Source organism: Lissotriton helveticus, chromosome 4_1 (genome assembly GCF_964261635.1).
Source record: "Lissotriton helveticus chromosome 4_1, aLisHel1.1, whole genome shotgun sequence".
Lineage (NCBI taxonomy): Eukaryota > Metazoa > Chordata > Amphibia > Caudata > Salamandridae > Lissotriton > Lissotriton helveticus.
Window position 1 is genome coordinate 475,164,119 of NC_136063.1, and position 13,340 is coordinate 475,177,458.

Below are 13,340 nucleotides of genomic sequence, written 5' to 3' on the forward strand. Positions count from 1 at the left end.
AACAGTAGAACGGGTAGCACCTGTGTCCACAAGAAAAGTGATTTCTACATCATTCACTTTACCATTTACAAATGGACCAGACTGATCTACCTCAAGAGTGGCTCCAAGTACACACTCTTCCTCCTCTCTCAGGCACCGTCATAAGTAATCTTCAGAATCACTCCCTCAGTTTTCTTTCAACCAATATTATTGAGAAACATTTGGCACATTCACTCTTTGCGGTCTGTTTACCTGTTCACTTCCGCAGAATCCAGTTTCTGTACTGTATCTCTGCACATTCACACAGTTTGGAAGTGGCGGTTGTGGAATTTGACTCTGCTGATTCAATACCTGTCGCTGTAGCTGTTGCTGCAGATTTATCTCATTCTGAATCTGAGGATTTAATGATGCATTATTAAAAATTCAGGGCAGATTTTTACATTCACGCTTCCAGTGTCCAATTTCGCCGCAACATGGAACATGGAAGTTTCTGCTTTAACTCTTCAATATTCCCTATCAATTTTGGCTTATTATAATTACCTTTAAATTTACCTTGATTCTGGTGAACATTTTTATTTTCTAATGTTGCTATCTGTTGTTCTGCCACTTTTACCTGAGCCCACATAGCTTTTTCTTTTAGCTTCTTTTGCTTGGCATCTATCTCATCACTGCAATATTTTGCTTTTCTCAAAATGTCATTAACTGAAAGTGATTGCCAGCCAACAATTCCGTTTCTAATCATTTCACCAATTTCAGGTCTTTAGCCATAAACAAACCTGTATATAAAATGGCTCATATCCTTCTCACTCAATTTTTCATAACCACCGTATTGTTTAAATACCAGCAGTAATCTTTCATAGAATGAATGTACTGATTCTTTTGGCTCTTCATTTGTTCTGTCTATTTTGACCCAATCAACTTCTTTTGGGGGAATCTTGTTTTTCAACCACACCATTACTTTTTCATACCAATCCATAACATCTGGTGAAGGAGCACCTGTTATTTTATCTCGGTCAGGTTCTTCTTTGGGCCAACTTACGGAAATTTTACATTCTGTCCAAAGATCTGATGGGACAACAAAGTCAAAGAATCCATCAAGATCAATCCACAGAACTTTTGAAACCTTAACAAATCTACCTGTCGATACCATTCTACAGGCCTTTCTCTCAACCGAGGAAAATCATTTGTGAACAGAAAATTTCCTGTCTTGTACAATTAACATGCACATAACCACCTCCTGCTATTTCTCTCATTGGATACTGATTAGCTACTTCCCCCCTTTCTCTTCTTTCTTCCTCTTTTCTTTGTCCATTTTACTCTCCATTTACTTAATTCACCTAATCTTTTTAGAAACACAATCAAATCTTTTATATGACTTATTCTTCCTGTGGAATTCAGATTTTCAATGTCTTTTTCAGTAAAATCTACTCTATAATGTTTCCCTACATTTTTCTGTCGACTCAAATCAACTTCCAGTTCAGTAGCTAAATCTTCTAATTGATCATATTTTGTTTTCGTTTTCCACTGTATGCTTTTACAAATAAACAATAATTCATCATCCTGATATTGCTTTAAATTGTCAGGTCCAATTGTGCCAATAATCAATTCCTCTAAATGTGCTTTCAATTTTGCAACATCAAGTAATTTCGTTTTTGGTGTTTTTGGCGTTTGCGTTAATTCAATTTTATCAATGCTCTTTTCTGGGGTGTCAGAATCAGGTTCTGCACCAGCTGGAGTTCTAGATGACGGACTCTGATTAAAAGTTAATTCGGGCATCATCATTGTTTTTTCTCTGTGAATTTCTGATAAATCTGAGTACAATTTTTCAGCCACTTTCTGAATTTCCGCATTTAAGGGAACAGTTAAAGCTGAATGTCTAACTTCCCTTTGATCAAATACTGGAAGAACAGGTCCAATCGTTACTGGTGCTGTTACTGCTTCCATGCTTTTAGTTAACTGCTGTATTAATTCATCTTTTGATCGAAGATATTCTGAAGTACTCGGTGTTTTCTCACATCTTTCTGTTCTCATTACATTTCTTGGGGTTTCGTTTCTTTTGGACTGGGGTTTCAGGATAATTTCTATTTTCTCCTGATGTACTAGAATTAGTTCTGGTTTCTACTCTTTCGGGAGTTTTTGCTTTATTCTGATTTACTCTGGGTGATGTCTCATCAATTATTTCTCTAGGAGGAGCACTAGGAGAAGTTCCTAGAGGAATTCTCGGGGAAGAGAAGGAACAAACTGGTTGATAGGGTGGCGGTTTCTGTTTTGTCATATAAATTTCTTCAAGAACCGCATCTTCTAATTCATTATCCTCAGCATTATTATTTTTCTTTTGGGTACTCTTTTGACCAGAAGGCTCACTAAATCTTGCTGGATACAGACCATCACACATGTCTGCTTGTCTCCATCGACGCATTCTGTCCTCCTGAGTTTCCCTATTTATGTCCAATCTAGTGCCTCTTGTAACACCTCTGTTTTCTCGTTCCAATTCAAACATCTCATCCTCCCATTCCACTAAAGCCTCAAATTGGTTAGGTCTAGGCTTTGGTACAAGTGCCATCATTTTTTCTCTCAAGTTTTTCATAACCTTAATGTTAAAAGAACCATCTTCCGGCCATGCCAATACACCATCATCTTTGGTATAATGCATCCAATTTTCAAACCAAAGGCAAGTATGATAACCATATTCACTTTGCATATATGCTGCAGGTGTTTTGTACTTATGACGTAATCTTCCAACACTCATTTAAATTTTCTTGTCAGGTTTAAATACATTTTTCAATTTCTGAAACCATGAAATCTTCTTTTCTTCTTTCATGTAGTAATAATTCATGTTTAAATCGATTCCGTTTACTTAAAAAGAGATCGTAAGTATTTCCTTGTTGTTCCGCAAAACCAACCAATCCGTGTGCGAAACTCACCAACAAGCCAATCAGGTTGAGCAACGTCACTATTCTGTTGAACCAATAGAATTGCTGCTTTTCTGGATAAGCCAATCAGCTGCAAGCTTGTCTAATCACATGAACCAATTAGTGCGCGAAATCTGTGACGTATGCTAGCCAATCACAGCACTACACTAGTGACGTACACTGCCGCTGCAGCTTCGGACAGAGAGATTCTACTCCGTAACTCACCCCTCCTTCACAAAATATTTTCACAGCGCCATTTTTACAATACTTTTCAATGGAAATTCAGTTAGTGACTACAGAAAAACAAACCATTTGCCTGTTTCGCTAAAATAAAGTGATAGCTTTTACAGTCATTCAAGTATTCTTTTTACGTGGAATAGACAACACTATTCTCACAGAATATTCAATCGTTGGTAAAGTAAGTCTACTCTACCCTTCTAACAGATAAAAACAAACTCGTTTCCCTCTGCATGCACATAAAGTAACAATTCAAAGTTTTACTCGAACGTAATTACAATATCATTTACGCACATTCAAACGGTGAAAACCCTAAACATACATACATGAATCTTAGTGGGACTTAAACCCACATAGACCCTCACTCACCAGTAAGAATAGACGACGCTTCCTTACCCTTCACTCAAGTTTGGATAAATTCTACTACTCTTTTCACAATGAGTTTTAAAACAGGACAGTTGTCCCTATACTCAAAAGCTACGATTTCATAGACAATCCTCATTATACATTCTACCTAGCATACCTAAAATCCCTAAACTTGTGTTGTACGTCCACAACACTAGTGATATACGACAATATCACTATTTTGAAACAGAACAAATGCACTGTGCAACTTCACTTGTCACACTACTGATATGCCGGCAAAACCAGGAATTTTCACACTGCTGGAAAAAACCTTTCAACTACATTTAACAACTGGACAAACTTAACATGATTAGTCATCAATCCTATGTAACTACCATGTAGCATGTCCGTTACCATCATAACCGTAACTCTGCTACCAAGAAATTGATCCAGCGCTCCTAATGAAAAACTGTCTCACCAACTCTACCTAACTCCACAAAACTCACCATTAATCAGGAATCACTTACCAAGGCCCATAAACCAACGAGACAATTTTTGAGCAACTGAATCATGTGACCTAATTAAACAGAACTATTCACAAAACTATTTACACATTTATATACAACTGCAGTATATCATTTTTTACCATGGTTTTTAAACTGTAATCATTTTAATTAAGTCACTTAGGCAAATGGATCAACTGATGGTAACAAGACCATTCATAAACAAGACCAGCTTGTCGTTTCAAAAATCTTATTTATTAACTATTTATTCAAAGAAAGAGCATTTTTGATTAAATCTTTATTTATTAGCAATTAAGCAGCATTATATTGAGGAAGTGGCACATTTAGACTGGCAATTCAAAGCATAAGTCGATCAGCATGATTTAAGTAAATAAAACAGTTTCCATTCCCTAAGTTCTATTTTCCCTGTCTAAAACTCACTCCACCTAAAAAGAAATAGTCATTAAGTCTATTATCCTTACGTGCGCCAACAAGTCCTTCAGCACATCACGCCCTTCAGGAATCGGAAAGCGAGAAGCGGCCTCCTGCCCATGGAGGCAATTTTTATACCTTTTTGCCTAACTAATCTCACTAAAAAGTATATTTTTCTCTGCCATCCAGTGTTCTTATTGGCTGACTGATGTCTGTCCATATGAGATCATCACCATTTTCAATCCAAAGTTGAGTTTTTCTAAAACTCCATTGTCCTTTCACACACGCGACTTTTGGCTTCCTCGGAAATGCAACATTTCTTTCAAGATACAGTCCTCGACTTCCTAACCTTGGCAATGTCGCCTGACTTCCTGCCCTTGAGCCATCTTCACTGTGAGCACATTCAGCACAGTTAATAGTCTGCATTTTCTTGTCAAAATCAACAATGTAGGAAAAGTTTTCCATTGCTGTGCAAATACAAGGCTCCACTCTGGACAGGTTTCACGACCACTGCCATTTATTTACAGGCCTCAGGCCTCTCTTCCGAAACTATTATTTAAACAAACACAAGACATCAACTAATTAAAGAATTTAGATTCATTCTGTTACCCACCCCCTTTGCTAAATATTAACCCATTAATCTATGTTACCTAGCAGAAGCACACAAAGCTGCATTTATATTTACTTTCTTCTTTTAGGCCGCAGGATTCTTCACGAGCTTTTGCCACAGAAAAGACGTAAAGACATCACATAAGCACACAAAAGAAGCACATGCCATTAATTAAACAGCCGCATTAATACTGACAGAGACAATAGACTGGGTTAGTTTATTATTTTTCACATACTTGCGAATGCAACATAAAGCACATGTATTAGTCCCTTGTGTCGTGTAATGCATTTTAAACTAAGTTGATTAGTACATTTCATTCACAGACTCATTAATACAGTTATGTTGTTATGGAAGTTTAACTTTGCGAGTCAAAACAAAATATTATTCTGAACCTCGCTCCATCAGCAGCATAACCAAAATGAAAAAAGAAACGATGAAGCATCTGCATCATTTTGTAGGTACAAATGCATGCATTTTGACTTATGTATGTGTATATGTCACCACTCATGAATTTGCCTATGAAATGATGTGTATGCCATTTTTTTTATTATTTGCAGATCCGAGATGGACTGGTAAATGAAAAAAAACAAGCAATGGAAATGCAATCGGTCTCGCATTTGGTTGAGTTAAAGCTATTGGTAATGTGTGATCTGGATGTTGTTAACTGTGGGGGCATGAGGCTCTGACATATGATTGGTTGTGCCGTAGTTGATATGACAAATTTAGCGGTTACATCCAAGGTCTGTTGTTCTCTTGTTTTAGATGTGTTTTAAGGAAATAGAGAAATCGGGCTTTCTAGGTGATCCATTGGGTTGGCCCTCCGTCATGCTACTGGTTTGGTACTTGAATGCCCAAGAAAAATGCAGCCTTGCTTTTGTGATGGGCAACAATCTCACAAATGGGTGGAGATACTTGGATGAATCATGCGCTTACTAAGCAATTAAAGTTTAAATCAGTAGGCAAGTAGAATCTAAACAAGACCAACATCACTGACGAAATAGAAAAAGGGAAAGCAACAGATGTCTACTTGGCAGGCAGGTGCCACGTTCTTCCAGTCCAATAGATAATAAAGAAAATTCAAATGAAATTTACCAAATACTCTGCTGTCTGTTACTTCTGCTGTTTAACTCGGCTACTCTGTGTAACAGGAAGTGCGTGGCTATTAGCTGAATCATAGGAATAGACGAAGCACTAAGGAAGCAGATGCCTTCTTTCACCAATATCATTAGATAGCAAATACACAGCCACTTTCAACTTCAATGTAAAACAAGAAAAACCATGGAACGCAGAGTCCGTGAACTGCGCACCGCGAGCATAAATACAAGCATGCATCAAATATAAAGGGTCTGAAAATTAGGTGTGGTGTCTGTGAAGTAGGCCGCGCTCAGCTTCAAAGTTACAAAAAAAAGTGTCCTGCAACATAAAGCACACCATACATGAAGCAGGCGCCCCGCTCATGAAAACAAAGCGTGCAACTAATACAAAGTGATTGCAACATGAAGAGCGGCATCCGGGAAGCGGGTGCCCTGCTCAGCTTTAAAGGAAAACTAGCTGCACCATGCACATAACTACCGGGGAGGCAGGCACTACCATTATACAGGGGAGGCGGGCGCTACCATTGTACGGGGTGCGGGGAAGGCCGTTCCGGCTTGCGCCACCTTACAGTGCACATGGTGGTTAATGTGTGAACCGAGTACATGCGAAGTGGTAGCAAAGCTCAGGGAGTGGCGCAGGATGGCGTTCAACTGCCCGAGGCTCCATGGATCTGTTCTGGGCAGCACTGTACAAGCAGCGAGGGGTCGGACGCGACCCACACTGCAAATAACAAGCTGCAAATGGGCGGGCGGTATTGTTGTGGGAATGCACTGAGATTAAGTGTATTGTGAGCGGCGAGGAAAAGACAAAGTAGTGCACTGAAGCAAAACATATGGCCCATAGTGAAAGGATCCATGTAGCAGGGGCAGTCTCCAGGGCATAATAAAACAACCCAACGTTGGGACAGATGTATGCTATTAATCAACCAAAACAAAGAAATGTGTAAAGGCAGACAAAAGAACCAAAGGTAAGCGCTCGGCGTGTTTAAAGCCCATAGGCTGAATACTACATGTCTTGAAGACAGCACATGCGCTGCCTAGGCACAAAATCCCCCCTTTTTTAACAAAAAAAGCAATATATATATATATATATATATATATATATAGTTCATGAGCTGAGGTATGGACCGTTATGAAAAAGCCAGTCAAGGGAGTGATTGGGCCATACGCCCCTCTAAGTTCTTGGTTATCCCACAGTACGTTTTTTCAACCAGACAGCTTGTGCTGTCTGTGAAGCTCAACCTAAAAATCAGCACTGATAATGCCAAAAAGGCGGTGCCAACGCCAAACCTATTGGCTCTGCCTGTGGTTTTTTATATTAAACAAAAAATTCTAATTTGACCCATTACACCACTTTCTTACTTTTGGTAAATATAGTTTGTCATTGTAGGCTACTGCTACGTCTGCACTAAGTTGAGCAAGATACAGAATTCCAAATTCAAGATTTATAGAATCAATAATTGAGAACCTTTACAAACCTAAATCCTATGATTGAAGAAAACTCACCATTGTAGTGGGCGCTCTTCATTCAAAGGGTTCTTATAGGGCTGGAAACATTGGTGCTTCCAAGGACAGAATAGGGTGAGCTTTAGGAATGATTATAAGTAATTTGTTGGAAACACCTAAAAAGTAAACTTGTGTAGAAAGGTTTCATCCGAATGGTGTCTTTCACAGTTAGTACTAACTTCCTCACCCTCATCTCTCCATCTCGGAAAAGGGACAAGGACTAACCTATTCACTGGGTGATTTTCCATTCCAGGTGATTACACATCGTTGATGCCCTCATAAAAACCCCTCTAGCAGATCATACCTCTAGCAACTCTACATTGGAATCTCAAAACTTTCAGCTACCCCTTAGACCTAACCAAGAGGATGTTTTCCAACCTGCCAACCTAGAGTGCCAGAAGCACCACCGTAATTCTAGATTGAATAACTCCTGTACACTAAGCTCCTCCATGGCTCCAACAGTCATATGGCGTTCCTTATAGTATTGTATTGATCTTATAACTCTATCTACAGCAGTGAGTTGAGCTGATCAAGTCGTACTCTGGTAAGCCTCTAGTGCCTCAACCACAATAAAGGTCCCAAAACTAGCAGTCTAAAAAAACTCTCTGTTTTCATAGATATAACTCACTTCCTTATAAAAGTTCCCTGGGAGCAAGTGCAAATATTCCACTGTAGAAACATGGTGGAAACTCAAAATCAATCACTTGGTATTGGTAGACAAAGGGAAACTAGACAAGTGATGTCCTCTATGACAGGAATGCCTCATACAACCTCAGACGGGAAAGAGGCTAAAAACCTCCAGAAAAGAGAAAAGACAGTGAAAACCTCAAGCTAAAATGCCACCTGCCAATTCTCATTTTTTTCAGTCATGTGTCTCACACCAGCTTTTGCCACTGCTTTGTTAGCAAGTTTGTGTACTGTAAAGCATTCCTGTAGATGGTTATTTAATTATTCCTGTTTCTTTTCAGAGTCGGCAGACTGCATTACCTGAATTGACTATAAAAGATACTTCAAAGTATGGTACTTTCGTCAATGAAGAAAAGCTTCAGAATAATGTACCCAAAATTTTAAAATCAGGAGATCAAGTCACTTGTGGAGTTTTTCATAGCAAGTTTAGGTAAGCTTTGATAACATTTGTTGATGCATTCTTCATGTGTTCTTATTTAGAAAGGTCTTTTTACAGATTCTCTTAAATGTTTGATACTCCGTTAGTATTGGAAAACTTTAAAAACATGTTTGAGGCCTTGACAGGGTATGGAGTAAATGTATTGCCATGGGCTTTTATGTTCCCAGTCAAAAACACTGGAAGACAGCGAGTTCTGGTTGCCCTAAAATATAGAGAAGGCGTGGAAGACATTTGAGAACTCTCCCTAAACTTTCTTAAACAGCTAGCATAACACATTCCTACTGGTTCAGGAAGGCACATAAAAGGCTGTGATGCTGGGCCCTTTGGTATTACCTTACCTGCCTGCACACGGATAGTTAAGTAGACAGGTGAACAGATATCAGAAGATCCTTCTCCGCCGAGACTGCAAGGAAAGATCAGGTGCCACACTTGAAAGGAGTCTAACAAACAGCAAACATTGTGCTCCCAGGAGGGAACCCATCTGAAAACAGAATGTAAACAATGCCACAGCACAATTGCGATAGAATGTGGATGGGCGACATTAAAGCGTGCCTGTACCGGAGCATACAGAGAAGAAACTAGTTAGCAATGGGTATCCCCCGAACACAAAATGACACTATAGAGCCGACTGAATGGGGTAAGTGGTGGAGGCGGCTGACCCATGCTACAGTACAAGGCAAATTAGAGTTTACCAGGTTTCTTATTGACTCACTGCTACCCTTAGGCAGCCCCAAAACCCCCTCATCCACTGACAGCCATATCACTAGCCCTCCACCAGTCATGCAAAACCTGATTCGACTCTGTATGAAAACATGAAAGCATATTGCGACAGACACAGGAGACATTTTGACAATTCACCCATGCTTCATTCACATGAACATTTCATCATTCCAGTTCCAAAAACATACTCAAACCTGCTTTCTTGCTGTGGCTTATCTGCATAGACTGATAAACATCGCACTCTGCAAACCAAGGCACTTGCAATTTCTGCCAGCAGTACTGATCACCAGTAAAGCAAGGAGAGGCAAACCACACACTTTGCTACAGACTCTCAGACACCCCTGCTGCAAATGATCCCACAGTGATTGCCAACAGCACATATAGGCAAGAACCATTGGTCAAGGAGATGCTACAGCTGAAACATTGGAAAAAAAACTAAGATGCTCAGAAAGACCCCTAATAAACTCAACAACCAGTGACTCAGAAAACGACCCCACTGAGTTGGCATTACTCCGGAATTCCTTGAGCTTTTTTTCAAAGAAATAAAGGTGGAAAGTAGATATGATAAAGTCAGATGTTAAAAATGCTTTAAGGAATTAAAGAGTGACCCCACCAAGTTGGGAGTGAAGGTGGAAGAGCTGGATAAAACAGTAGATGACTGCTAGGAAGAGCCTCACAGTATGTTGACCCTGATTTAGTATCCCAAATAACAAAATGAGGAACTTCTGATCAAACACGAACATTTAAACAACAGATCAAGATGAAACAATATTTTAATCAGAGGTCTTCCCCAGAGATTAGAGCTATACTACTGCATTTAGTCATGACCATGACTGGGGACCCTCTACTGGCTCTGGACACAACTGATATAATGGGTGCAAGAGGCCCAGGAAAGAAACTCATTTGATGTGCTCATCAACGTTCACTTTGAAGAAAAAGAGAAGAGAACAACCTTAGTATGAGAATGAGGTTGGCCGATTCATCAAGTTCACAAGATTCGGTCACCCAGTGGATGAAACTGGGACTACCGGAGTTAAAGGCATAATTTCTTAAGAGGGTTGAGCTCCTTGCTGGTGCTATAACTGAACAAAAATATAATGAAAGTGATAGATTGAATTCTTGAATTCACCTCAGCCACTGAGATTCAAGCATTCCATCCTTTCTTTGTTTTGTATACTTTAGTAAAAGCAGACTAAGGCATAACACATGTGCCAAATAGAGCACCTGGTCGTTGAAGTGGGACAAAGAAGAAAATATGTAATGTGGGAAGTATTGTTCCCCATTTGGAAGCAGGGGTTTCACAAACTCCAGGAGAAGGGACACACCATGACAGTTGTGATGGATACTGTTTGTTAATTAATGTATTTGATGAATAAGGGTTTGGTAGCCCCCTGTTGGCTATTAGTGAATTCATGTGCAGCACACAGTATCGCATTGGAAATTTCCATCGCTTATTGAGCAGTAGCAGACTAGAAGGGGCATAGTATCCATACATCACCAGTGTAATGTTAAAGGTAATTTTCTCTAATGCCAAAGGCCTAAATGCTCCCACAAAATGCTTAGCAGTGTTAAACATGAACAAGAAGCCCCGGCTCATCCCTCTGCTCTCGTTTCCCACCTAAGTTCTTGAAAAGGCAATCAACCGCCAACTCATAGAACACCTTGAGATCAACAGTCTTCTTACCCCTCCCAATCCAGATTCCAAACCAACCACAGCACAGAAGCCGTCCTGATTGCTGCCACTGACGATATCAGAACCCTCTTCGACCAGGGGAGAAACTGCGGATCTGATCCTTCTCGACCTTTCAGCAGCTTTTGACACTGTATCCCACTACACCCTTATCAAGAGGCTTTATCACATCATAATCCAAGGAGATGCCCTCAAATGGATTGCATTCTTCCTCAGCAGAAGAACCAAGAGAATCTGCCTATTACCTTTCAGATTGGAAACCAAGAACATCATCTGAGGCATCCCGCAAGGCTCGTACTCAGCCCTACACTGTTCAACATCTAGATGATCCCCTTGGCCAAAACGGCAGATCCCATTTAATGAACATCATAGCTTATGCATACAATACCCAGCTCATCCTAGCACAATCATAAGACCCCTCTACCATGAAGGACAAATTCCACAGGTGCATGACGGGCATTGCCGACTGGATGAATAACAACTTCCTAAAACTCAACAAACCCAAAACGTTCTTCAGTAACAACACCTTCCTGTGGAATGACTCCTGGTGGCATACCTAACTAGGACCAGCACATACTCCGAAAAACCATGCTCGAAACCTTGGCATCATCCTAGATAGCAAGCTCACAGTGAAAAACCAGTCGCAGTCTCCCCTGCCTGCTTCCTTACCCATCGCATGCTCTGTAAGATCTTCAAATGGCTCCCCGTCAACACCAGACAAACCGTCACTCAAGCCCTAGTCACCAGCCGGCTCCACTACAGCAATGCACTCTACGTAGAAATCACCACGCACGCCCTGAAGAGACTACAGACCATACAGAATTCAGTGGCCAGACTCATCCTCAACCTCCCCAAATGGACCCACACCACCCCCTATCTCAAGAATCTCCCCTGATCCCCCATTCAGAAGAGATATCAATTTAGGGCCCTTCACAATCAAGGACCAGTGTACATCAATTACTGCCTGAACTTCCACCAACCCTACAGATACCTATGCTCCGCTCACCTCTCCCTCGCACACAAACTCTGAATATGCTGAAGCAACTGTGGAGGACGCTTCTTCTGTCTTGTTGCAAAATCCTGGAATAACCTCGCCCTTCACCTATGGACCTTATCCTCACTTCTGGAATTCAGGAAAAGACTCAAGACCTGGCTAGTCCACTAAACCCCCTAGCACCTATGTTCTCAGTGCCTGGATACCCTCACTGGTAATTAGCCACTCTATAAATCCTGTTTGATTGATTGAAGCATGCATCACAAATGGAAAAGTGACATCTCTTTCATTTAATAAACTGATTTCTTAAAAAAGACTGGTTTGGACCATATCTATCTTCAGGTCCCACGAAGACAGGAGTAGCAATATTGCTTGCACGAGGGGTAGACTGTGAGGTACTTTCCATCACAGAAGATGAAAAAAGCCAAACGCTGATCCACCATACGTCTAGTGATGTACACCACTAACATATACATGCACCTAAATCACACTAAGAAAGATTCCTCAAGACTTAAGGTGGCGACATCCTAACACTCGCTGGGAGGAACATTATATTTAGAGGTGATTTCAACGTAATTAAGGACAACCTCAAGCTATGATTAGATCGCCAGAATATGATTCATATCTGAAGGGTCGTTGTTTGAAAAAACTAGGTTTGTTAGATATTTGGCGACCCCAACAGATACAATTGACTTTGCTTGTTACACACAAGACGTACACTAGATTAGAACACTCTATTTGGAATTCCCAAAATGTAAAAAACAGAGAGTGGACACATAGCCCTCTTCGACAATAATTTATCTAGACATTTTGATAAGACAAGACCAACTAACAGTTAGGCCATGGCGGCTAAACACCTACATCCTACAAGATAAAACTACAAGAGACATTATTGATAAGTGTAGCAAGACATACATGCTAACTAATTTCTCGGTAGAGGTAGATGTAAACAAGCTCTGGGATGCCTTGCAGTGGTCCAGGTTGAATAAAATAAGAACAGTAAAGCAAACCCACTTAGGGCTAGATGTAGGTAATTTCTATTTACCGATTCCTAAATACCGAATTTTACCGATTCATTATTTAAGAATCGGTAAATAGAATGTAGGTAAAAAATCGGTACATTTTACCGATTCGGAAATATTCGTTATTACCGATTCATAAGGAATACCTTCCCATTCATTCCTATGGGCCT

The 13,340-nt window shown here is 40.2% G+C and overlaps 1 protein-coding gene across 1 annotated transcript in view; it reads left to right on the forward strand.

Moving 5' to 3' along the window:
• Positions 1-13,340, forward strand: part of NBN (nibrin) — a 429,498-nt gene that overhangs the window by 85,701 nt on the left and 330,457 nt on the right. The window contains exon 3 of the mRNA XM_078687062.1: positions 8,587-8,735. Within this exon, the coding sequence (XP_078543188.1) occupies positions 8,587-8,735 (149 nt within the window). The remainder of the gene's footprint in view (positions 1-8,586; positions 8,736-13,340) is intronic.